Source organism: Bremia lactucae, linkage group LG11, assembly GCF_004359215.1.
Source record: "Bremia lactucae strain SF5 linkage group LG11, whole genome shotgun sequence".
Taxonomy (NCBI): Eukaryota; Oomycota; class Peronosporomycetes; order Peronosporales; family Peronosporaceae; genus Bremia; species Bremia lactucae.
The window spans coordinates 3,055,799-3,082,497 of NC_090620.1; the positions used below are offsets into that span (position 1 = coordinate 3,055,799).

A 26,699-nucleotide genomic window follows, 5' to 3' on the forward strand; every position below is an offset into this window, starting at 1 on the left:
CCAGTCGCTATGTGAGCAGTAATCTTGTCACCTTCGTGGGCAACAAGTGCCTCAGTATATCGCTGATTTCTTTAAGATAAAGACGTCAAGCATAAGTGCAAGACGTCCCTATGTCAATAAAAATTGACTGTGGCTTATTAAAGCTCTTTACAGTCGCCTGAGTGACTTGTAAGCCATCCTTGTATTTCCGCCCCATGCCAAGACGCATAGAGCCTATTGGAGCTGGGTTTCGTTTGACCTCACCTCTCAGATGTTCAACAGAGCCTAGGTCTTCCCCAGTAGGGCGCTCCGCCTCTACTGGGTGCCGACATTTTTCCGGACCGTACCAGATTTTTGGCATAGGTTGGGATTGTTGCTCCATCGAGCTTTGTGTGGATTACGCAATGAACAAGCCGGACAGTAATGTTTTGTGCTTCCGCACATATAACAGCTACGAATGTTTCTGTGCTGTTCCACAGCTTGCAGCTCTTCTTCTTTCTCGCGAGGCTGAGACCCATAGATTCCGGTCTATTAGGCGAGCTCAAAGTGCTCGAAGAGATGACATAATGCCGATGTAGACCAATACGTGAGGACTCAAAGTCGCACTCAGCGTTTAACGTAATAGTTACTGCCGCTTCAAAGTAGCGGGGTGAGGTCGGTAAACCTCCGTTCGGGCAACGCCGGCGTTAAGACCTTCCATGAAGATGGTCAACGCAACCGAATCTTGTAATGGGTCTTCATGCATCGCAGTAATTGTAGTTTCAACTCTTGGACATAGTTTCCTAAATTACATTTACACTGACGAGCTGTCTAAAATCGCGATCGCACGCGAAAAGCCTGATTAGGCGGTGCAAACATGCATATCAGGTGCTGTTTCAGCAAATCCCGTGTGGGAAATGCATCGTCCTGGAAATCAACGTGAAAAAAAAATTACTTTATGGCAAAGTTTTAGCTAGTCTTTTTATTATTGTTTTAGCATAACTGTGTCATGGTACTCAGCCACATGAAAGTCCACCCACTGGCTCGGCCCCAGAGCTTAGAAATGGCTAAGGTCACCTTTTGTTGCTCGGTTTGGACCATGGCCGAATTTATAGTCATGTCCGTTTGCTTGAGCCAAAGGATTCTCTCCTTTTTGCCCTAATATAAACGGACATTAATAATAAGAGGGTGAGCCTTAGACTCGGAGTCAGGTTCAGGGATGTACGTAGTTGGCATAGATGCCGCCAAGTGGTCTTAAACCTTCCCTATGAAGGAAGCCTCAAGTTGCATAAAGGCTTCCAGCCTGGCTACTTGGACCACTGGGCCCTGGGATATAATGTGATCGATATGACCCGGCCCAAACAAGGTTATAATCTTGTCAAAAACAAAATGTCGCGCCCCCGAAAGTTTAGCGAAGTGCTTCATCCTCGAAGAAATTAAGTCTAGCAGACTTAGGCGTAGATTAATTACGAGTGCTACCAGGTGTAGCGTAGCTACCTCGCCCCTTAAGTCAAACGAAGACTTATAGACTCATTGAGTCACTTAGCTCTATTAAAGAAATATGTCTAACAATTCAGTGAGCTGTACAAGCTTGCAGAGCTTAGTAAATCATATTTAAAGTGATTCAGGGGTTCGTGGAACCAAGTCGCAACTAGCACCCGAGAGTATATACCTTAAAAAGGCTTCTATCTCTCATAGATCAATGCGCTAGCCTTAGGAAGGCACTAGACGCTATGATCAAAATGGAAACTGAACTTCAATTAGTTATTAAAATTTAAAACCTTACCTTAACTTAGTTGAATATAGATCTCGACCACCCGATTAATATCTGGTGCTGGCACATATGTCACCCATAACAAATGGGACTTTAATGCAGGACCTATTTTAAATAGAACAATAAAGTATTTTACCCATAAAGAAATGTACCACAACAACGGTTTTCCATTCGATGTGTGCCCCATTACGCCATCATCTATGTTGACACGATAACATTGATTTAAAAAAAATCGCTAAGTTCTTTACATATGTCAAATGTACGAAACGTAACGACTAAGATGTTGCACGAAATAAAGTACATCTCACTTAGATCATAATTCGTAAATTCACCCTCACTTGTTACTGAACTCACCCATCCATCTTTTAGCCCATCCAATCTCATTATTCACAGCAAAGGTGGAACTCGACATAGCAAAGGTGAAATCCGATTCAGAAACGCAGCTTGCTACTCCTAGACAAATACTGCATCTGGGAAGGCGACGGTTTTGTGAACTAACTTTCCGAATGTGATTTTCTACCTGGACGTACTTTATTTTTCATTTTGCAACTGTGTCTTCTGCTTAATTAGCTGATAAAAACTTCACATGATACGCACAGGGTCTGCTGATGGAAACGGGTGTAAGTGGTTCTTAGTAATCTGCTATTGCTGCTGTTGCGGGCTACTCGATACTGTTTGCGGGCTATAATCAATGTATGCTTTCTTATCTCTCTTTTGACTCAATGCCACCTCGAGTTTCCACGAGCAATACTATCAGATTTCTCTGCGTATTATATGACTTGTATAACTTTGTTTAATGCAATCTCGCAGGTAATAAGCTCTCTGCGTAAATGTGTCCAAGAAATCACTCAATATTGACATCATGATAAGTGCACCGCTTGCCTAGCCGTCAATAATCATCATTGAGAAGTGAAGCCTTGTTAGAAACTCTCGTTTTTAGCAGGCTGAGCAAGGGCGTTGAAGTCAACTGCGACAACTTGTACCTGGTAGGTCTCGACTTCACCTGAATGGCAAATGGCTGTGACAATTTGACAGATGCGATGAGCTGACGTTAACGTCACGCCGGAACGTCAGGATCGCATAACAGGGAGAGATAGTCACCAGGTGGAGCTCGTCATGGTCAAGTTGCAGTGCAACTGATGTGCATGTTGTAGTGATGAGGAATGAGAATACGTAATGCTGAAATCATTTTTCTTTTACTTCCTACATCTCTTGCAGCCTATCGTACAATAAGCCTCAAGTATGGTGTATGCACTTTTGTAATTTGAATCTCCACTACAAGGATGAGCTGCAAAGGGAGTCTCAAGTACGCAATTGTAAATCTGAATTTACTCGTGACGGTTTTCAAGTAAGGTTCATTTATTGTGTAGCGGAGCTACCTCGCTCCTCCAGTCAGAGGAAGACTTTCAGACTCAGAGTCTATAAGTTCTATAGAACTAATGGGTTTAACAACCAGGGAGTCGTAGAAGCTACTAAAGCTTAATAAATCCTAGTTCAACGGATTCAGGGTTTGGCAGAACCAAGTGGCAACTATTTCCCGAGAGTATGTACCTTAGCAAAGCTTCTATCTCTCACAGATCAATGCGCAAGCCTTAGGGGACCTGAATTATTTTATATTTTAAATCTAAAAACCTTACCCTGCCTAATTTAAAGTATATTTTGGCCGCCAGATATAAATCTGGCCGCGACCACATTTGTTACCCATAGTAAATGGGATTTTAGTAATGAAGTATTTTAAATAGGATAAAAGGGTATTTTACCAATAAAGTAAATGTACCACAACAACGGTTCTCCAACAAATGTGTGCCATTACAAAATTGTGCCATTGTTAAAACTAACCTTAACCTAGACCTGGCTGGTAAAATGGTTAAGGCATTTCGTATGCATGAACAAATATTGACCTCTCGTTTAGAATGTTTAGTTTATGCCGATTTTAAAAAAGATCACTGACTTTTACGCTCATCCTTGTTAAGAAATAATAGGAACAGCACAATCAGCGGCGTCCAGCCACAAAGCGTAAGCGCCATAGTCCAGAGTGGTCTACAAATATCACAGATACCAATGAGAGCGGAAAACCTAGTCCAATGTAGTGATTACTTACCTATATAGAAGCCAATGAGCTCCAACAACCGAAAACGTAAGTGCCGCGCCCATGCTACCGGCCAACAAATGTTGCTGAATGGTCACAAGAGGACGAAAGCGCTCGATTAGCGGATTTCGCAAGACTAGAAAACCCATGAAGCCTAGAACGGTCGCGAAGAGCCGAAAAAATCGTATTTTCTGCACCTATGAAGTAGCGAATAGAGGTAAGTAGCATCGTCTGTATAATCCTACGTTAATAATCAATACCTTTGAGTATGATTTTAAATCAAAAAGCTCGTCGGCAGTCATGATTCCGTCCTCTAACAGGAGCAGTGAGTCACCAGCAGAAGTCGTATACCGTTCTACTTTATTTCCTCGCTGCTTCGCACAGACTGTCACTGGATAATTTGGTGTAACTTCAAAGTAAACGCGCTGATCTCCAACAACCAATTTTCGAATTTCGTTCCGAAAATAAAAAAAATCTTTCTCGACTGTACCATTCGCAACCATTTTCTCATTCCACTCTTCTCCGTGCTGTTGATCCAGCAGATTGGCCATCAATCGACGTTTTGCAGCATCCAACGGCACAGCATCACGTCGTTGGATTTGATCCAGTAACTCCTCCGACAGCGAAAATTCTCCTACCACTAGGTCTGTTCCTTGAATCACGAGAGACTTGTACGTCCAAGCTTCAATTGGAGGATTACGATGACTAATATCGTCAAATGCACTGCTATCAATATGGCCTTCTCGCCATTGCAAATCGTACATGTAAATTCGTTCCCGATCAGTATCAAATCGTTGGTCTTCGTCCTCGGGTGTGCTACTTGTCGAAGTGTGGGAGGTCTCCACCCACTGTAGCATCTCCACACGGCGATACAGCCGCACGCCTTTTGCTGCAATGCCAAAGACTGGATCCATGACAAAAGGACTTTGCCGAACACCAATCTCGTCTACATCACGTGATTTTTGTTTCAAAGTCGCGTTCGTCGTGATTAGTCCTGAAAAGTGGATTAATTGGCCTTCATGACGCTCTTCTACTTGAGGCTTTAGCAGTTCCTTCACTACAGATCGCCCCTCTTCAAAGCTTTTAATACTTTGCACTAATGCCGATTCATAGACGCATGTCGTGGCCACTGACACGAGTAGTAGGAGGCCTCCAAACGTCACTTCTTGCTGCCCCATCAGATTTTGTTATCCACGTCGTTGATTGGCTCATAAATAAGAAAAACTATTAGTTGGATTGGCTTAAATGATTCAGTTTACTTTCAAGATGGCCATGAAAAGGTCTGGTGGTGGCTACATGAGGCCGTGTAAATTCTTTGCGCAAGGAACGTGTCGGAACGGCAACAATTGCCGCTTTTCACACGCGTCTTTCGACAACAAACAGAACAATAGTGGATTTAATGCGCCGTCCGTGTCTCCGTTCGGAACCAGTGCCAATCGTGCGACCTCGGGGGTCGAAAACGCCGGAATGACCGAAGCTGGGCGTGCGCTAGCCATTGAAGAGCTTAAGAATGCTTCAATCTGGTTACTTTCAGGATTTGGTATTGCAAAAGGGGTAAAGAAAACTTGCTTTGTTGAGATTCTCGTGGAAGCAAAGTAGATAACACGCCGTTGTTTTCGTGTAGCTTCCGAACGTTGTGGATGGTGATGTAAGTGCTGAAGAAGCACGATGGGAAGCGTACCAGGATCTTAAGACGTCAGGAAATTGTATGCAGTCAACACAGAAGCTTCAGGCGCTTGCAAAGGAGCAACAAAATCAACGACACCGTGTTTTAACGCTGCTAGAGAACTACCAATCGGCACAGAAATTATTTGCAGGGGAAACGCTAGCGACCACAAATTCTTTTAATGGACAGAATCCCGTCGCAAGTCCGTTCACAAGTGGTGGTGCCGTTAATCCATTTCAATCTGCAACGCCGTCAACATCTCCTTTTGGAGATCGATCCGTGGCAACAAACCCATTTCAAACAGCCACTGTTCCAACGGCGAGTCCTTTTAGTATACCGGGAAATACAGAAGCCACAGGAAGCACGTTTCGTAGTAATTCTCTATCAACGACGTTTGGCACTCCATCGACCTCGGGGGCGCAAGGCTCGGTCTTTGGCAGTTCCGCTGCGACCAATTCGTTTGGAGGAAATGCTACTACGCTAAAAGCTGCTACATTCGGGCAACCGTCGACCCCCACAACGAGTCCATTCGGAGCACTTTCGACAAGTACTTTCGGCGTGACACCAGCACCACTAAGTACGGTTTCGCCTTTTGGAAATGTTTCCAATTCGACTTCTTCGTTTGGAGCTGGTTCTCTTAAGTCCGATGCAAAAGGGCTTCCATCTACTTCGCCATTTGGTGTAGTGAACAATGCGCCATTAAACTCTCCGTTTGGTGGTTTTAAAGGCACGACAACAAGTTTAAAAAGTACGACTTTATCAACTGCTACCACATTTGGCGAAAATCCGTCGTCTACTGTATTCAATGTATCTAGTAAGACGACCACTACACCGCTTCAAACTTCTTCGATATCAAGTAACCCATTCGGGATGGCAAGAACAAGCACGACCAGTAAACGTGATGGAGATTTGTCGGAAACAACGTCGACTTGTGCGTCAAACACGTCCACGAGGGCAGCAATGACTCCACGACCATCGCCGGACATTCAAGACTTTGCACCTGATAATCAAGACGATGCGTGGAATCTAAAGCAGTTTCAACAAGAGGAATTCACATTGGGTATGGTCCCCACCGTTCCACCTCCTCCGGAATTATGTTAGAATCTCAAACGCGTCAACTTTTTTTTCAGTAGCGGCGCTTGTTTTTAATGAATTTATAGGGCTATCCGCTTAATTCGCTAAACGAGCCCGTGACACGTGTTTTTTTCTTCATTACTTGACCGACACCAGCATCGACAAAGTTCTTGGCACGAAGCGCACGTAGAGACACATCGACTGAATTGCCATGGGCCTTATTAAGATGCAACAGGAGACGAAAGACGGCGTTTTTCTGCGCCACATTGGCACGTCCCACCAGCTTGGGACTTTCGGCGTACAAAACCACGGGGGAAACATTTGCGAGCACTGAGCGCGTTTCGCAGTGGAAACGCAATAGTAGTTCAAATGGCATTGCTTTTCCATGTTTAAACTTGACCATCAATGTCGCGGAAGGAGCCGTTAAAAAGAAGCCTAACAACAAGCCATCGTGCTGCATCACAAACATGTAGCGGCACTCAAAAACCGCGTCATTCCGTACGTTTTCGTTTGCACATGTGGTTTTGACTCGAGATGCAGTGGCACGAGCTCCAGAGCTTAGAGGTAGGATCCATTGCTGACACATGGAGTGGTTCCAAAGCTCAATGCTGACATTTAATTGCCGGCCAAAGAACGACGTGACTCGCGAGAATCCCATGGCACGATTGGAGTTCCGAGACATTGGTTTGAAAGGCTCTAATGGGTGCGTGGCGGGAATCGACGATGCTGTCATAGCATTACAGTCCCGCATTTCCAGTGGCAAGCAACAAAGCAATTGCTGTAGAATGTAACACTCGACGCGTGTCGATACGTTTTGGCATACTCTTGCCATCTTGTAAATCAAGCTTTGTGTCATTTTAGTACGTGGGATGTAATCGAAAAAGAGGAATTGAAGTGGACCAAAATGAAAGCCAAAAGCCAAGAAGGCATAGACAAAGTACACGATTATAAGGACAAGCGATAGGATGTAGTACGCCGTGCCGTGGAATGCGTAGGCAATCTATGCGCCGTCGAAAGTATAGGATACAAAGTTAATGCGAGACCACCTTGTGTATCCCTAGATTGATAACGTTTACCTACCAATTGGATCTTGAGCCAACAGTAGCAAATGCCAATCCACATGCGTTGCGACGGTGACAGGAAAGACACGCGACAGCCACGAAGACAGTGCTGAGCAATTCGGTAGCCAACAAACGTTGCCAGTGGCTCGGCCACTAGAAAGTACGCTGAAAAGAGCCGCTGGTCTAAGTCCATGGAGTGGGTCAAGTCGACTGGCGGGTCGTACAATGTTCTTCCGTCTAGCCCCGCCGGTCCAGAGAAGCCGAAGCCAAGACCACGACGGGAAAAAGGTCGCATCTGTCAACGGTGGTTAACAAGCGTGCGTGTCCGAAGCTGACTAAACAGCGCAGTGAAAGTGTTAAACGGCTGACGGCAGGGAGGAATCCTGTGGATCGTGGAATTTGCGATCACGGGGTTCCGGATGCTTTTTTTTTTTGCCGATTTCGTTCTTAGAACCGTGTTTCGCACTCTTTGAGTGGTCGTCATACAGCTTTTAGGTAATCACGTGGATGTATAACAGGACAAAACAGATTCTGCCTTTTTACTGGACCTGGGGGTTGGGGTGCAAGTTCGAAACAGGAATGGGGGTATTGCGGTGATCTTTTTTAGTCTGATCGGATCGAATCGGCTTGGGCGAGGATTCTAGCGCACCGAGCTTTGTTCAGTATGTGATTAAGCTCAAGCATGCAGCAGTGCTGAAAATATAGATTTAGACGTGGTCCGGTAGTTGTAATAAAATGAAGCAAAGCACTTTTGGCAAATTTTTAAGAGGCAGATTTTACTGAATGACATTAATTAGGAACATAACATAACAGGACGGACGTTTGTTATCAACTCTGTAACTAATGAATTAGGAGCGTAAACTAGGCTCCAAATTGACGTGAGACCTGGATTGTGTCGTGGTCCCTTTGCGCGAAGGTTAACTCAATCTTGACAAGCAGGACGGTGGGGATGGTACATGAGTCATACATACATAGGGGGCAATTTATACTTGACATTGCGCATCGCCCTCATCATGATTCCGTGCGGATAAATCAAATTAATGCCCATGTAGAAAAGTCATTAATGTTGCGTACGATATAAGCTTGTGATCACCAAGACCATGCAATGGGGTTACACAGCAATATGCACGGGCAACAATTTTTTTGTATTTGCAATAAGCAGATTTTGAAATTAGTATCATCTAACTTTGTCTGATTGTCCACAGTAGACAAATTGGAGTTTTTTTATTATCCTATTTTTACTTAAAATAAATTATTGATGATTCCTGCGAAAAACTCAAGAACACTCGATTGCTTCGACCCATCTTGACCATTGCCGTCCGTAATATGCTTCACAATTTGTTTTTGACAAATTGTATTTGGATAGCTTGCAAAATAAGTAATGTTACTAATGAGAAGAGTATAACGAATAAAGAATATTGTCTTCATACGGGGATGTAACGGGATGTCCCGTTACATAAGTATTTATCCTATTGGAGGAATAATATGTAATATTTCCTGTAAAAAGAAAAAAATAAAGAAGTACAAAATCGAAAACGGTGTATGCTTTGTAGAAGCATGCACTGAATTGTCGATGGCAAATTCTACCATCGGCAAGAACTCGCTCCCCCAACTCTTAGAAGAGAGGACGTCTCCGCGACGTATTTCTTCGAGAATACGGTTTGCACACTCCGTTTGATCATCTGTTTCGAGATGATCCTATGTTGACATTTTTAACTGATTTCCAAGTAATTTGGAACACAGTTTGCCAAAATATCGCCGTGAATTTAGGGTCTCGATCGGAGGCCAGTTCCCGGGGTAAGTCCATGGAGTCGAAATATCGTGTCAACAAAGGCACGAGAGAACAGGCTTTGGCTGGGATCGATTCCGGTATTGCAGCAAAATGAACCAAATGAATGTTGCCTTGCTCATCGAGCAGCGCAAGAGGTGCTGTGTGGCCCCTCACACCTTTGTCCGATGGCGTTCGTACGGCGGTCCGGTGCGAGGCTTGAACTCACGCGGATCACAACGATTGTTTTGAAATCTGTTGCATTACCCACTCCGACATGATTTTAATGGATCGCAATGCACGAAACGGGTAGCGCCGATATTTCTCATCTGCTTGCTCTAAGCCGTTTGTGATAGCTACAGATCACGCGTCACTACGCTGGATGTAAGGTGACACAAATTCCTACCGAGCTCGTGGAGACTGGGGTTGTGAAAAGGACGATGACAAGTAGTCATGCGTTTTTACCTCTAAAGTAAATGTAACAAAACAACGGTTCTCCAACCGATGTGTTCCCCATTACACTTAAGCTTCTCCTCCGTTCTATGTCAACGGTCTCACCCACTCACGCGTTCCTCTAACGATACTATAATAATATTTTCTGTCACCTACTTCAGTCACTATAGTGGCTGTCGGTTAGAAAATGAATCGGGGAGTCCCGTTACATCCTCTAACCTATGAGGTGCTGGCAACGGTGTCGACTCATTATAGTCGACAATAAAGCACTGAAAGCGATTAGCCGACCATACGCCCGTGTATTCATATGTCGTGCATACTGGGGAAGATTTTTTAAAATAGTCACTTAATAAAATTTGATTTAATATGGGTAACAGATTTGGTCGCCGCCAGATATAAATTTGGCGGCCGAAATCTACATATAAATTAGCTAGGATTCTGCTTGAGTAAGCATTACTAAAGTCAAAGCGCTCAAAATCCCCTCACAAAATGCATTCCGACTCGTGAACGATGTAGCACAACTCCAAAGAACATTTCTGAGGACTGTATTAAGGAAGTGGTCGTGGTTTCAAGCCCCACGGGGAATGATAAACGCTGCATGGCAGAAGAGGAGTCGCCAAATTATCACGTGGTATGCCTTCATGGCTGCCAACGTTGACGTGCGGTTGATAATGTTTCCCGTGACCAGTTGAGAAGAACTGCGCAAGTTGCGACTGATCAACTGGCGAAAAAAAGAATACATCTGCCCTTCACATTGAGCTGGTGACAGCTCGCCAAAAGAATTCTTTCTTGGAGGGAAGATGGCATCAGCTGTCACCTTGTGATCCCTTGATAATCTATGTGCCTCATGACACAGATCTGAAGCTCCTATATTGATGAGTGGCCAACTATATTCGCTCTCGCGAACAGTGTCAGCGCATTAAGCCTGCATCTCTATTTAATTTCCTATACTAAAGTTGTCTAATTTGGCTCGACTTTTAATAGCAATGGCACTTAGAATCTTTCGACGATGGCCAATTAGAAGGTGCCAATCGGGTCGTGTCGGATGTTTAATGCACGAAAAAGGTGAACAGTACGATGATGATTTCATCGTACTAGATTTGTATGAATAATTTGATGTGAGACGGCGCGAGCACCCCATAGCGAAAGCGATGTCAGCTGAAGTAGCGAGGTCTTGCAGACAGTCCTACCGAGACGCTAGACCAAGCCATCTCGGTAGCGGAACAGCCTAAAACAGGGTCCGTACAAGAAACTTGGCTTTCTTCCTCTGTGTAGTCGGTGGAGGAGATGCCAAATGTGAAGTGTCTTGCATTTGGTCTTCGGATCGAATGCGAGTCCTTTTAAATGTACTAACTGTACTTCTGTTGCTCACATATCATGGTGCTACTGATTCAGAGGCTGTCATAATTAGCCAGTCGGTGATTAATATGAATGCTATAAATGAAATAGATACAGGTTAGCGGTTTAGTTTGCTTCGGCGAATTAATAAAGCAGACATAAGTCGGTTTTCTGCTGTGGCATGATAATTAATGTACCGCAGTTATGATTAATGTTGCCTTTGGACCGATTTCGCTAATTTTATAGGTTGTGACGAATTGCCAGTCGGCGATCAATTTGAATGCTTAAGCTAAAAAATGAGTTCGTATTTGCAGGATTAGACAGAGATTCGCGCCATGTACCAGTCGTCGAACAATGAAGTGTTACTTCAGGCGCGCTTCTTTGATGTGTATAGTCGCTGCAAGCAAAATACCACTTCTTGAGTATATCCTGGGTAAACACAGTGTACAACCTGATCCGGAAAAATCAAGGCGATCACCGACTGGCCTGTAACGGGCTAAAGTTGCCCCACTGTTACACAGTCCCCGTTAAGTACACTTGGTGTACTAAGGGGATGGTCAATTACTGAATTAAAGTAGCGACTGGCGACGAATAAAGTTATTCGACGGGCTCTAAGTGACAAATCATTTGTCACTATATATTTTAAGGTGATGAGGGATACCTCATCGCCAGGTGCAGACTGGATGCATCTTTTGCTCGGCATATTCTAGCCAGCGTGTAATCATTCCTGGCGACTATGAGGTTACTCCTGTATCCCCAGCGTGTAATTCCTTGACGACCATTGCTACCGACTTGATTGGTAATATTAGCTGATACTTGACATCCTACTCAACATCAGACGCTGTAGCAGAGCTTGAAATGAGTACTAGCCCTGCACCTACAGATTCCGAGACGTTCACGCCCGAAATCCAGCACGAAACATTTTTCAAAGACGTCCAGCGACTGCAAGAATTAAATATTATCAGCAAATTCACGCCCAGTCGGTCTTGAAGTGCGTCGTCGTTGTGTGTGTGTGTGTGTCGAGTGCTTCAGCGTCAACAACACGAAGCTCGCATTCTCTCATGCCTCTACACGATGGCAGCGTCATGTAGCGTGTATGTGATAATTGTGCCTGTGCATTGCAACAGCGACGACATCACTATAATACAGTCAAAGTCTTTGAATTATGTGAATTTAATTTGCAAGAGCTACGGAATCTCGGCCAAGTGTGTCGCAAATGGCGTCGTGCGACCATCAAGTGTGTCTAAATGTTTCGTCAGATTCAGTACTATTTGCCAACTCATCGTTTATCCGAGCGTGAAAAGAATCTCTTGATTATCAATCGCCACTTTCTTGGCGGTCATACAAAGTTCTTGCAACTTGTAAAAGCGGTTGATTTTCCTGCCGAGAATGAAAGGACAGAAAGTGAAGGACGAACATGCTTTTTTCAGCTCATCAACACGATACGAATACGCAGTTAATTAATGAAGTTTTGAACCTCTTGACGTAAGAACGATAGTATAATTGCATGCTGACCATGCTGGTCGTATCACTGCCTCCCTTCGGCAATCTGGTGTTGTGGGTGTAATCTCGCGCAATATCTACAATATCCAAGCACATGAACGCCGTAGAGTGTCAGGAGGGCGATCTCCGCTTGCAGTCTTGCTTGATAGTCTTGCGGAAAACATCGATAACAACAACAGCGCACCGCACTACATGCAAGTCGATGCTGACAGCAGCTCACCCACCAATTCATTGCGTCTCCCTCTGCTAAGGAGATCGCCACCCGATTTAGCGCTAGTCGGGTCTTCTTGATTGACGACACCTACAAGACCAATCGGTTTAGACTATCACTGCTGCACATTGTGGACATCACTGCGACCAACCAAAGCTACACTTTTGCATTCGGTTGTATGCTCAACGAGACAGGGGACGAATACTCATAGGCGGTTTAGAACCCGAGGCAGGTACTCGAAATGTTCAGCATCGCTACACCAAAAACATTTGTTGTTGATCGCGAGCTGGCGTCAATGAACGCGCTTGAAGGCTGTATTCCCTTTGCGAGAACCCTACGTTGTCTCTAGCATACCATCACGAATAGTACTGCCAAGATGCAACGGCATTTTGACTCCGCCGAGGCATTCCAAACTATAGCACGCATGCGTTCGCAACTATGTACATCGCCATGAAGAACACGAACACGAACACCTCAAATCTTCGAAGTGTCCAAAACTACCATGCTATTGCCGATTCCTCAGCTACAGCAACATTGGGTAAAAGGCAATTCCAAGCACTTGTTTGTTCCCACGCAACAAGACGCTCTTTACACTTCTCCACACCACATCTCCACGGCGTTTCTTCTCGTAGGACCCACTTCGTGGGAAAAGGCTTGGCACTAGGTTCGCTCTTGAATCCAGGCTAAGTCTCATTGATTTTAGTGACCGCAGCTTCCCAAGTTGAGCTTGCGCCCAGAGCTCACTACCACGGCTTTATAAAGCCTCACAAAAGGACTTAGATCGGACCCATAGTTTACTGCTCGCGATATCGACGTCTTTGTTGACGCTTCAATTACTACCAGTGCGGCCAAAAAATGTTCACCTTTAATCGCCAGATCTTTCATTGTATCATACATCACATTTGTCTACGCGTTTTTTATTCAGAATCGAGCGCCTAATCCTGGGAGCATCTGCCACACGCGGCGGTGCCAACGTCGTTCAGGTGGCCATGTTGTAGTATCGCAGTCGCGCTTGTATTAGAAGTATCAGCAGCAACTTCAATCACTTTATCACGTCTATTCACCAAAACTTACAGCATGTCTTCGTTTTCTGTATTTGGTGCTTGCAGAAGATGAATGTTTGCGACAGAACCTAGCGTCTCGGTAACGCTTGATTGGTGCGATGTCGTCGCCATTCTATCGTTAAGCAAAATCTTGTAGCCTTCAGTTTCGTCCCTTTTACCGATATTGTAAACTCTCACCGCGTAAAGCTTTCAATTCTTCTCATTAAGTTCCCGAAAACTCTTGCACGGTGATCCATATACTACAATTTAGTTAGCTCGGGCACTTTTCCCATTTTAAGCTCAAGGGGTGAGGCTCGGATTGGAAATTCGTGGGTTGTGCTACGATCTTAAGATGTAAGATGTGCAGGCAGCTGGATCATATCAGAATGATTAGGCAAATTTTGAGCCGGAGATCGTGCATCGATCAATATTCATTAGGGATCGACGCATAAGCTAAGCTTTACCGTTGCTAGCCTGCTTCGCGGGCTCACTCACCTGACTTGCGACTCCAATTTGTATACACAGAAAGCTCACTTTGGTATATACGCCTTCACCGTCAATACAGAGGATATGCACGCAACATTCGAAACGCTTCTCAAAGTAACGAGAAAAGTATCAAAATTATTCGCAACGTTTTTTTCGGCAAGCACCTCACGCAATTTGTCTTATGGTCCACGAAGTTTACCAAGTAGCGATAATTGTGATGATTCAGCGGCAAAATCGGATCTTTCAACTTGCAACAAATAACACCGCCTATGTAGGCGGGCACGTCGTAATGCGGCCACGCTCTACTTTGACACACACCCTAGCACAGCGAGGAAGCGGTTTAAGCTGCTTCTCTTGCGAGCAGTGAGGTAGTTGTGGTGGGCACGTTGGCGTCCTCACCCAATGCACTAAGTACAATGGTTAAGTGTCGTCACGGGAGCGGTAATCCGGCTCCTCGTGCGCACTTACCAAGTAGGAAAGAGTTTTCAGACTGATTATCATTTAATCGTATTGAATATAAATACCTATTTTTTACCAATCAAAATATCATCTCTATAGAATACACTTAATATGTATTGTGAGCGTATCTTTATAGATAACCCGCATAACGGATGACGCTCGACGTCATATCTCCCAATGTGAATGCACTTATGTGGACACTAGTTGCGACTTGCTTCAACGATCCCCTGAACCCCTTGAACTAGCATTCCTTAAGCTCTAATAGCTTGTACGACTGCCTGAGTTGTTAAACCCATCGATTCAATAGAAATAAGTGACTCTCTGATTCTAAAAGTCTTCCTCTGACTTTAGGAGCGAGGTAGCTCCTCTAAACCTGGTAGCACTGTAGTCAATCTACGGCTGAGTCTTTACAAAACTAAACCTCCCGAAAATGGAAGAGGGCCCAGAATTGTCAGAAGCGCAACGCATCGCTACCGTCTGCAAGACTCTTAATGTACACAGTTGTGTATACATCAATCGGATGTCTCACGATGCACCTTACCGAATATCGTGTTTTTTTGTCATAAGCGTGAAGGTCACGCTTCCCTGCTTTGAATCCAGGAGCTTGGCTCGGTCCCTGATTCAGCACATGGCGGCTCAAATGTTTGCCTGAGCCGTGTGTTAAATTCTCATACGGCTTATGAACTAATAGGTCGTGAAGCTTGAGCCTGAAGCCCCATAATTTGACACTTCTGGCTGACTTGGAAATGCTAAATTTCACTTTTTTCGCATCATCACTGATACGGTGAGCTTTTATGGCGTCGTCCGATTCGAAGAGCCATCTTAAAAGGAAGTCGCATTTGACTGCCTTAAACTAAGACATTTCTATCTTTAAGCTTTCGGGTCGACGTGGAACCGTCGGCCCGCTAGCAGCATGAAATGCTGCTGTCTCAACACATCCACGTGTTGAGAGCCTTGCTGGAAATAGCCGCATGTTGCTCTGTGTTGTAGAGCCAACAGCATAGCGCTAACGCGGGCCCGCCTACGACCGAGCTCATCCTCTCGATCGCTCTCCATTCACGGTCATACAAATGAGCGAACCTATTACGCGTTGCGTTATATCTTCTTGAGGGGCTTGAAAGCCGTATCCTTCTTCATCCAATATGTCCTTGTTGGATGGAACCTTTGTATCTGCATTAACTACTACATTACTCCACAGCCTAATAAGATGCTGTCAAGTATTGCAACACGTAATGAGAAAGTCATAATATTGCTAAGTAACGCAACGGTTTTCACCTAATGTCACACTTCGTGCAGTCAGCCGTGGCCATGACGTCTCAATTGATTTCTATTCCAAAAATACGCGTGGGCCGTTAATTGGACTCTGAACTGCTACCAGGTGTAGCAGACACCATTTGCTAGTACTTTTAAAAGTACTAGACAACCTACTCTGATACAGTGAAGGTGGGGTGGCTCGGTTACTTTACGTACACGACGTGTAGAGGATGATTACAGGTAGCTAAGTAGTCTTAAATTCCAAAGGTTAGTCCTGCGCTTTTAAGATTGAAAAAAGTAAACTAAATTAATAAATTAGGCTCCTACGTAACGATCTTCTATTTACTACTTACATTACTACATAAATAAAAAAACAATGTATTGCGCCTCCTTGCGCACCGCACAATCGTGTCTCGTACCGATTAACGGGGTTGATTGAAACTTAAATCAACCAATTAGTAGAACAAATGTTTTCTTGCATCAATATTACTAAATTTAGTAATTTTAAATTATTAACTCAACTAATTAATTAAGATAATTATATGTACTTCTTTGCTTATTTTCTTCCATGGAACATGATATTAATTATTACTCTATTAAAAACAATACTTATGTAACGGGACACCCGGTTACAGTTGCCTTAACATTGACTTTTTTTTTAGGATTTAATGTCTATCACGGTGCCTGCTCTCTCGGCTGTCGCCAATGACATCATGAAAGAGGCGGACTCTTCTGCCTCTACTGTAAAAGCTCTTGTCATCCTCTTCGAAAAAAGACGACTCGGAAGGGTGACATAATGGATTACAGTCTCATTTCATTGTTGCAAACTTTGTACAAGGTGTTTGCGACGGTGATTGCCACCCTCATGCAGCTTCTTCCACCACATGTTATCGCGAAAGCACACCAAGCCATTCTGCGGGGGGGGGCGTCATATGCAAAAAGCTGTCGTAATGATGCTTGCCAGCCGAGGACGGCAGCAAAAGACGGTACCGAGGACATGGACACCCTCAGGATCATTCTTTTTTTTTGACTTTAAGAAGGCTTATGATACTGTGGACTTGTTGGAACATTTCACCATTTTGATTCTCATCTAAACTCATTCAATAAGTAAAATTTACATCATGAGTCCACGAACGCTTTATAGTAAATGGCGACCTATCCACGCAATGCCCATCAAATCCGGTATTCGAAAGGGCTGCCTGTTAGCACCTGTTCAAAACAGTTTCACGGCAGAGGTCTTAGAAATCGCTGTCTGACAAATGCTAAGCTCGACGGTCTTCCAATCCCTGGTTCAGTCGGGAAGTGCTCACATATTCTCGGCCTTTGTAGACGACTCCTGGTCCTTTCCCGTTGCATGATTCTTAGCTTACTTACACATGTTTCTTTAGTAGGGCATTATACCCGAATTAGCGGGTATAGCACGTCGTATGTTCTGTGCTATAAATGGAGAACCAGACCCATTATTAGCCAAAAAAGATGTCGGCACGTAGATGAAAGATTCCCGTTAGGTTGGGGAGTCTTTTTTACATAAGTATTTCGGACTTACTTAACGCTTCCTCACGTGCACGTTTAAGTCAGGTAACGTCACTGTAGGCCCGTTACACCTGGGAGCACTTAGTAGTCCATCCCATGACCAAGTTTGAGATAAGCCTTTCCCCGCCGTCGCCGACTCCAGAGATGACTTTGGATCACACGGCCTTCCCTCATCTCACAGTATAGAGTGGCAAGCTCTCCACCGCCTCGCAGCGGTGTTGGGAGAGGTCGTCGTCACGTCGCTGAGCTCAGCGACGCCGGACCAACGGCGACTTGCCATCCACAACGTCATAAACCGCGAGCTAGGCTATTATTAACTCCCTTGCGATCTTCACCGAACGAGTCAATGAAGATGAGAATGAGAACGGACCGTTTTTCCTTGAATTGATGGTTTAAAGAGTTCAAAAGATGCGATTGACTAGCGCTTGATCGATTCGCCAAAAAATATGGATATTCTTTTCTCCCGGTTATCCAAAAAGGCCAAGGAGTGGGCACTCGAAAAATCGCGTTTTGAATGAGTGTGCGTTTCCGACCCTGACCGTTCTACTAAACAAATTTCGTCTCGCCTTTGAGCCGCTTCAAGACGACCTCCGCGTGCGTTGAGTTCTTCGCACTCAAACAAGCAAATATGTCGATTGCGACTAAGTCCAAAAGACCAGACACCTGGCTTCGTGTATTGTCACGAAGCCCACCGACATAGCACACCAAGTCCACGCAAGTCCACGTCTTCGTGTTCGGCATGCGGAGGGTATGACGTGATATTGCCTCGCGCGAAAAGATCCATCTTTCTTGGAGGAAACATTCGCCCTTGCGCTACGCGAGGACTATATCGTGACATCTTCTTATGCAAGTGCCACTCCGGTGGAGCACCGAGCGGTAGGGCCAGAGCCGATGGAGATCGACGTCGTTGAGACGTCACGCGCGTGACGTCGTCCAATTTCTTTCGACAGTCTGCAAGGAATGACCGTCCACTGACCAGCTTTTGTTGCCGAAAAAAATCAATGTGTCGGTGAGTCCGCGCACCAGTTCCCACCGCAATTACGCTGACGTATCAGGTCGCTTCGTCTCTGACCAAGTTACACTGTCAAAAATCGATAGCGACCAGTAGGTATGGGCGCCTTACTGGTGGAATCTAGATCCGAGTCCTCCGATCGTAATTCGGACTCCTAGCATCAGCGTCTTCACGCATGACTGCCACAACATCAGATGGCGATTCGCGATTGATTTCGTGAATCTTTCTGTCGCCGTTTATCGGCGACCTTTGCGCGCGCTCCTTGACTAAGGAGCGACTGACAACGCATTGCGTCTATCGTTGTTACCGACGCGCGTTCCTGTCCGTGAGGCACCTGGCGAAGTTGTGTTGAAACTGGCTAATGAAAAGCCTCGTTGTTCTCCACGAAGAGAAGTATCACTGCCATACAGTATCGATAGTCTTAGCAGCAAGGACAACTTCTTTGTGATACCCTAAATTATGCGTTTGATCGTATCTTGGTATCAGCGCCAGATCGACTGGTTGATGCGGTCTATTAAACGTCGAAAGTGATTTGACGTCAGCCAAGTGTTCACACATCATTTAATCGCTTAAAAGAGGCTGGTCTCATGTCGCCGTGGTGGACGTGCGTCTGCAACATGGACANGCGCCTCCTTGCGCACCGCACAATCGTGTCTCGTACCGATTAACGGGGTTGATTGAAACTTAAATCAACCAATTAGTAGAACAAATGTTTTCTTGCATCAATATTACTAAATTTAGTAATTTTAAATTATTAACTCAACTAATTAATTAAGATAATTATATGTACTTCTTTGCTTATTTTCTTCCATGGAACATGATATTAATTATTACTCTATTAAAAACAATACTTATGTAACGGGACACCCGGTTACAGTTGCCTTAACATTGACTTTTTTTTTAGGATTTAATGTCTATCACGGTGCCTGCTCTCTCGGCTGTCGCCAATGACATCATGAAAGAGGCGGACTCTTCTGCCTCTACTGTAAAAGCTCTTGTCATCCTCTTCGAAAAAAGACGACTCGGAAGGGTGACATAATGGATTACAGTCTCATTTCATTGTTGCAAACTTTGTACAAGGTGTTTGCGACGGTGATTGCCACCCTCATGCAGCTTCTTCCACCACATGTTATCGCGAAAGCACACCAAGCCATTCTGCGGGGGGGGGCGTCATATGCAAAAAGCTGTCGTAATGATGCTTGCCAGCCGAGGACGGCAGCAAAAGACGGTACCGAGGACATGGACACCCTCAGGATCATTCTTTTTTTTTGACTTTAAGAAGGCTTATGATACTGTGGACTTGTTGGAACATTTCACCATTTTGATTCTCATCTAAACTCATTCAATAAGTAAAATTTACATCATGAGTCCACGAACGCTTTATAGTAAATGGCGACCTATCCACGCAATGCCCATCAAATCCGGTATTCGAAAGGGCTGCCTGTTAGCACCTGTTCAAAACAGTTTCACGGCAGAGGTCTTAGAAATCGCTGTCTGACAAATGCTAAGCTCGACGGTCTTCCAATCCCTGGTTCAGTCGGGAAGTGCTCACATATTCTCGGCCTTTGTAGACGACTCCTGGTCCTTTCCCGTTGCATGATTCTTAGCTTACTTACACATGTTTCTTTAGTAGGGCATTATACCCGAATTAGCGGGTATAGCACGTCGTATGTTCTGTGCTATAAATGGAGAACCAGACCCATTATTAGCCAAAAAAGATGTCGGCACGTAGATGAAAGATTCCCGTTAGGTTGGGGAGTCTTTTTTACATAAGTATTTCGGACTTACTTAACGCTTCCTCACGTGCACGTTTAAGTCAGGTAACGTCACTGTAGGCCCGTTACACCTGGGAGCACTTAGTAGTCCATCCCATGACCAAGTTTGAGATAAGCCTTTCCCCGCCGTCGCCGACTCCAGAGATGACTTTGGATCACACGGCCTTCCCTCATCTCACAGTATAGAGTGGCAAGCTCTCCACCGCCTCGCAGCGGTGTTGGGAGAGGTCGTCGTCACGTCGCTGAGCTCAGCGACGCCGGACCAACGGCGACTTGCCATCCACAACGTCATAAACCGCGAGCTAGGCTATTATTAACTCCCTTGCGATCTTCACCGAACGAGTCAATGAAGATGAGAATGAGAACGGACCGTTTTTCCTTGAATTGATGGTTTAAAGAGTTCAAAAGATGCGATTGACTAGCGCTTGATCGATTCGCCAAAAAATATGGATATTCTTTTCTCCCGGTTATCCAAAAAGGCCAAGGAGTGGGCACTCGAAAAATCGCGTTTTGAATGAGTGTGCGTTTCCGACCCTGACCGTTCTACTAAACAAATTTCGTCTCGCCTTTGAGCCGCTTCAAGACGACCTCCGCGTGCGTTGAGTTCTTCGCACTCAAACAAGCAAATATGTCGATTGCGACTAAGTCCAAAAGACCAGACACCTGGCTTCGTGTATTGTCACGAAGCCCACCGACATAGCACACCAAGTCCACGCAAGTCCACGTCTTCGTGTTCGGCATGCGGAGGGTATGACGTGATATTGCCTCGCGCGAAAAGATCCATCTTTCTTGGAGGAAACATTCGCCCTTGCGCTACGCGAGGACTATATCGTGACATCTTCTTATGCAAGTGCCACTCCGGTGGAGCACCGAGCGGTAGGGCCAGAGCCGATGGAGATCGACGTCGTTGAGACGTCACGCGCGTGACGTCGTCCAATTTCTTTCGACAGTCTGCAAGGAATGACCGTCCACTGACCAGCTTTTGTTGCCGAAAAAAATCAATGTGTCGGTGAGTCCGCGCACCAGTTCCCACCGCAATTACGCTGACGTATCAGGTCGCTTCGTCTCTGACCAAGTTACACTGTCAAAAATCGATAGCGACCAGTAGGTATGGGCGCCTTACTGGTGGAATCTAGATCCGAGTCCTCCGATCGTAATTCGGACTCCTAGCATCAGCGTCTTCACGCATGACTGCCACAACATCAGATGGCGATTCGCGATTGATTTCGTGAATCTTTCTGTCGCCGTTTATCGGCGACCTTTGCGCGCGCTCCTTGACTAAGGAGCGACTGACAACGCATTGCGTCTATCGTTGTTACCGACGCGCGTTCCTGTCCGTGAGGCACCTGGCGAAGTTGTGTTGAAACTGGCTAATGAAAAGCCTCGTTGTTCTCCACGAAGAGAAGTATCACTGCCATACAGTATCGATAGTCTTAGCAGCAAGGACAACTTCTTTGTGATACCCTAAATTATGCGTTTGATCGTATCTTGGTATCAGCGCCAGATCGACTGGTTGATGCGGTCTATTAAACGTCGAAAGTGATTTGACGTCAGCCAAGTGTTCACACATCATTTAATCGCTTAAAAGAGGCTGGTCTCATGTCGCCGTGGTGGACGTGCGTCTGCAACATGGACAAGGCATGGAGAGAGCTATGACCCCCTTTAGAATGCGTGCGCAATTCTTCTAGACGCTCCGGGCGATTCGCGTACTTCGCGTCGCCTCGAAGTGGCTGAGACAGTGGTCCAGCAGAGTCTCCCAATTCACAATAATGTGGTCGAGCAGGGGCTCGCAAGGAAATCATTGTGGTCGAGCGAAAGCTCTTTCTCGTGAACAACGTGGTCGAGAAGAGGCTCCTAAAAAAGTGGTCGGGCTGGGGTCTCCTTAAGAGAGAGAAACCTTGTCAAGCAGGGGATCCCACTCAAGAGAATCGTGGTCGAGCAGGAGCTCCCACATCATGCGACGACGGCCACGCCAGCGATGATTTCGTCACATTTATCCGGTGCTAATGGTCAGGACCTTCCTTACCTGGAGGGGACTGATACCCCTTCATCCCGACTGACTTGGCGTCAGTCCACGTGTTAGATTTTGTGAAAGAAAGCCCACGACGTCGTCGATTCGTCGAATATATTTAATCACCTCGCACTGCTTACTCCATTACAGGGCCTCCAGGTCTGCCTTGGAAGGATTTCATGCGCGACCTGAAGTCAGGTTTAATCGATCAAGTGTGTTTAGTTACAGAAGAGGCCACCGGCATCACATTCTAGCTTGAAGCGGGTGAATCCGCATTATGTTCCAAGAGCGCTGAATCAAAGACAGTGCGAAAGACGCGATTCGCGGCTCAATCTTCAAACGCTTTACGCGAATCACGTTACCCGGCCTATAAAATCGACTGCTAATACGCGATGTGTTTCCTGACAAGATTCCGGCTGAACTCCTTTCTGATCGCTGAGCTCAAAACGAGATTGACCTCGTCCCTGGTTCTAAGTACTGTATGATGAGGCAGTCGCCGCTGCCGCGTGATCAAGTTAAGGCGATTGACGATTTCTTCGAGAGACGCCTTAAAGCAGGCCATGTGTGCCAGAGTGTCTCGCTTCATTCGAGTCCAGTCTTCTGCTTTAAGAAAGCAACTTTCGCATGGCGCATCGTCCACGCTTTTACTAGGCTGGACGATGCCACTATCGCAGCGCAGACACTGGTCTTAAGAAAGGACATGGTACGTAATTGCATATCTGGGAGTGTCGTTTACAGTGCCATCGACATGACCGATGGCTTTTGTTAGACTTAAATTATCCCATGGTGTCGCACGTGCTGCGATCAATCCACGTGTTTGCGTCGAGATACTTCGACTACTATACTCAACAAAGAAAAAGCTAAAAAGTGCGTGTTTTGCGCGCCGAAAATTCTCGGCTGCTTCGTGAGTAAAGTAGGGGTTCGAGCCAATCCTGAAAAACTGCGTCAATGGCTGGGTTTAGCAAACTCACTACACAAGTACACAAAAGATTACGCTGGATAAATTCAAACACTTTCGTCATTCCTTGAGAAAGACGTCACGTGGTCGTGACGACCCCAGCATTTAATCCTTGAAGAAGAGCCTGGCTTCGGCTTCAGTCTTGAATTCGGCAGAAGAGTCGAAGAACTTCATGTCGTATGCGATGCCAGCAATTTCGCGATAGGCTGCACACTCATGCACTTTGAAGACGACGGTCATAAACAGGTCGTGAGCTATCAGTTACGACAAGTGAAGCCCGCCGAGAAGAATTACCTCGTCCACGACAAGGATTATTGGCTATGTGGTACACTATCATCAAATTTCGAGCGCATCTCCTCGGGAAACAGACCTTCGCATTGTACACTGATCACCCGTCATCGCCAAAGGAAAGGTCAAAGGCTTGAGTGGTTGAGTGCAAAATGCAAGGTAAGTATATTAAGGTCTTTAGTTCGCAAACCTATTGCTACCTCTAAGCCAATCATTACTTCTAGCCAATCATAGTTCATAGAACCTTCTTGAAGCTTGTGACGTCATCTACTGACGTCATCCCTATGACGTCATCAACTGACGTCATCCCTATGACGTCGTTACCGGTATATACTGGTACATACTGGTAGTCTCTTGGTCAGGTCGAGCCGCTTCCTTGCCAACACTCCCACTCGACTCGACACCGCTGGGTGCTCGTATTCCTAGCCTGTTTCGGAGGTTTTCGAACTGCACAGCTGTAATGGCTTTGGCAATGATCTCTGCTAGCATGTATGTTGTCGAAACATACTGTAGGACCACTTCGCCTTCTTCTACCTTCTCGCGCACGAAGTGGTAGCGAATATCAATATGCTTGGTACGCTTGTGAAATTCTGGATTCTTATCCAGCGCAATAGAGCCTTGATTATCTTCGTAGATCTTGATTGCATCGTCGCTTGCAATCTCGCCGAGCTCACACAAGAACACCTTGAGCCATAAAGCCTCTTGGGTTGCTTCCGATACCACCATGTACTTGGCTTCCGTTGAGGATAGTGCCACCGTGCGCTGCTTCTTGCTTCTCCAGCTGATACACCCGCCGCTCATCATGAATGCGTAGCCACTTGTGCTCCTTCTTGACTCGATGTCTCCGGCCCAGTCTGCGTCTGAGTAGCCGCACACACAACAGACATCTTGCCGCGAGTACTCGAGTCCTTGAGTCGATGTAGCTTGGAGGTACCGCATAACACGCTTGAGAGCTTGCCAGTGTGTCGGGCACGGGTCGGCGGCAAACTGGCTCAGTACTCGCACTGCAGCAGCGAGGTCTGGCCGCGTCGCCACCATCAGGTACATGATGCTGCCGACGGCACTCCGGTACGGCACATTCTTCATTGTGTCTTCGTGATTGCAGCTGCCCTCGCACATGCTCTTCGTCAACTTGAGTCCTGGATCTTGCGGCGTCTTCATAGGCTTGCTGTCTTGCATGCCGCAACTTGTTTAAATGGACTTGAAAAACTTGGTCTGCCGCACCGTCACTTTTCCTTCGTCACGGTTGTTCTTAATTTCCATCCCGAGAAAGTATTTCAGCTCGCCCATGTCCCTCATCTCAAAGCGTTCACTCAGCGCGTGCTTGGTCGACTCCAACAACTCGTCGTTACTGCTTGCCAGGATGAGGTCGTACACGTACAGCACCACGAATATCATCTCATGGTCATTTCTCTTGAGGTAGACGCAGTGATCCGACTCGCACTTCTTGAACCCCATTTCTAGCATGAAAACGTCGATGGTGTGGTTCCACATTCGCGGCGACTGCATAGAGCGACCGCTTCAGCTTGCATTCATAGTTCGGATGATCTTCGTCGACATACCCATCCGGCTGCACCATGTAGATGTCTTCGTCGAGAAATCCGTTCAGGAACGCTGTCTTAACATCCATCAGATGTAGTTTGAGACTGTGCTTGGCAGCCATACTGAGCACTGTCCGGATCGATGTGAACTTGGCCACCGGTGCAAACGTTTCTTCATAGTCGGTGCCGTATTTCTGAGAAAATCCCTTCGCCACCATTCGCGCCTTGAAACGCTCCACTTCTCCATTTTGAATTTCCTTCACGACACCCATCTGCAGCCGATCGCCTTCCGACCCTTCGGTAGTGGCAGAACATCTCATGTGTCGTTCTTGCGCAGCGACTCATACTCCGAGTCACACGCCTCCTTCCATTTGACTGCGTCGCTGGATTCCATCGCCGACTTGAACGTATTTGGCATTTTATCCACTAAATCCACAACGTAGGCAGCCTCAAAACTTGTGTTTCTTGCGCTGCCGCTGACATCTCGTCGAGACCTATGTGTCGCCTGTGCGACGCAGACCGCTTGGCACTTGGAACCTTCACTGCTTGCTCCAATGACTGCGTCCGTTGTGTCGCTTGCTGCCGGATTCGAGGTCTTCCTCCCGCGCAGTTTCTTCTTCATCATTTGCTTGTTCGTCCGATTGCGACGATTCTTGATTCGGCACAACTTCATCTTGGATGACGACCTCTTTCTGAGAGTAGTTCCGTCTCCCACTGTCGAAGACGTCTCCATAAACTGCGCGTCACGGCTCACCAGCACACGAGCGATCTTCAATTCTTCTAACCGATACGCTTTCTCGTGCTCTGAGTACTCGACAAAACGGCAACGCACCGACCGAGCGTCAAACTTGGTGCGATTTTCCTTCGGCACATGCACATATGTGTGGCATCCAAACACTTTCAGGTTCGCCAGCAATGATTTCTTTCCTGTCCAAACTTGGTGCGGCGATTTGTCGTGGCTGATCGCGCGCGTCGGACACCGATTGCGGAGAAACGTAGCAGTCATCACCGCTTCGCCCCAATACCTCTTTGACAATCCGGCGTGTTCCAGTATGCAGCGCGCACACTCCACCAGCGTCCGGTTCATCCGTTCGGCGACTCCGTTCAGCCGAGGCGTGTGTGGCGGTGTGAACTTCTGTATGATCCCACGTTTGCAGCAGAATTTGGCCATTTCGTGCGACATGTATTCGCCGCCGTTGTCACTTCACCCGTGTGCGACATGTATTCGCCGCCGTTGTCACTTCACCCTTGTCACTTCACCCGCTTACCCGTTTGGGTTTCCGCAAGCGCAACGAAGTCAGCGAATTTGGCGGATACTTTTTTCGCAGCAAGTACACCACACAGAAGTGCGACTTGTCATCAATAAAGGTGACAAAATAGCGCTTTCCACCAAATGTTGATGTCTGCATGGGACCACACACATCGCTGTGGACAACCTCTACCA

At 46.1% G+C, this 26,699-nt stretch overlaps 5 protein-coding genes across 5 annotated transcripts; 2 read left to right on the forward strand and 3 right to left on the reverse strand.

Moving 5' to 3' along the window:
* Positions 1-3,559: 3,559 nt before the first annotated feature.
* Positions 3,560-4,999, reverse strand: CCR75_006107 (uncharacterized protein; the record flags this gene model as incomplete). The annotated part of the gene is made up of 3 exons (XM_067964179.1): positions 3,560-3,772; positions 3,834-4,018; positions 4,082-4,999. 3 exons carry the CDS (start codon positions 4,997-4,999, stop codon positions 3,676-3,678), a joined length of 1,200 nt encoding a protein of 399 aa, XP_067822096.1. The 3' UTR covers positions 3,560-3,675.
* A 65-nt stretch (positions 5,000-5,064) lies between these two features.
* On the forward strand, positions 5,065-8,012 carry CCR75_006105 (uncharacterized protein). Its single transcript, XM_067964177.1, has 2 exons — positions 5,065-5,375; positions 5,446-8,012. The coding sequence occupies exons 1-2, from the start codon at positions 5,067-5,069 to the stop codon at positions 6,586-6,588; spliced, it is 1,452 nt and encodes a 483-aa protein (XP_067822094.1). The 5' UTR covers positions 5,065-5,066; the 3' UTR covers positions 6,589-8,012.
* On the reverse strand, positions 6,650-7,917 carry CCR75_006106 (uncharacterized protein; the record flags this gene model as incomplete). Its single annotated transcript, XM_067964178.1, has 2 exons — positions 6,650-7,561; positions 7,642-7,917. The coding sequence occupies 2 exons, from the start codon at positions 7,915-7,917 to the stop codon at positions 6,650-6,652; spliced, it is 1,188 nt and encodes a 395-aa protein (XP_067822095.1).
* Positions 8,013-12,005: 3,993 nt separating the features above from the next.
* Positions 12,006-12,268, reverse strand: CCR75_006104 (uncharacterized protein; the record flags this gene model as incomplete). Its single annotated transcript, XM_067964176.1, has 2 exons — positions 12,006-12,123; positions 12,156-12,268. The coding sequence occupies 2 exons, from the start codon at positions 12,266-12,268 to the stop codon at positions 12,006-12,008; spliced, it is 231 nt and encodes a 76-aa protein (XP_067822093.1).
* Positions 12,269-12,428: 160 nt separating this feature from the next.
* CCR75_006103 (uncharacterized protein) lies at positions 12,429-12,641 on the forward strand (the record flags this gene model as incomplete). The annotated part of the gene is made up of 1 exon (XM_067964175.1): positions 12,429-12,641. One exon carries the CDS (start codon positions 12,429-12,431, stop codon positions 12,639-12,641), a length of 213 nt encoding a protein of 70 aa, XP_067822092.1.
* Positions 12,642-26,699: the final 14,058 nt, after the last annotated feature.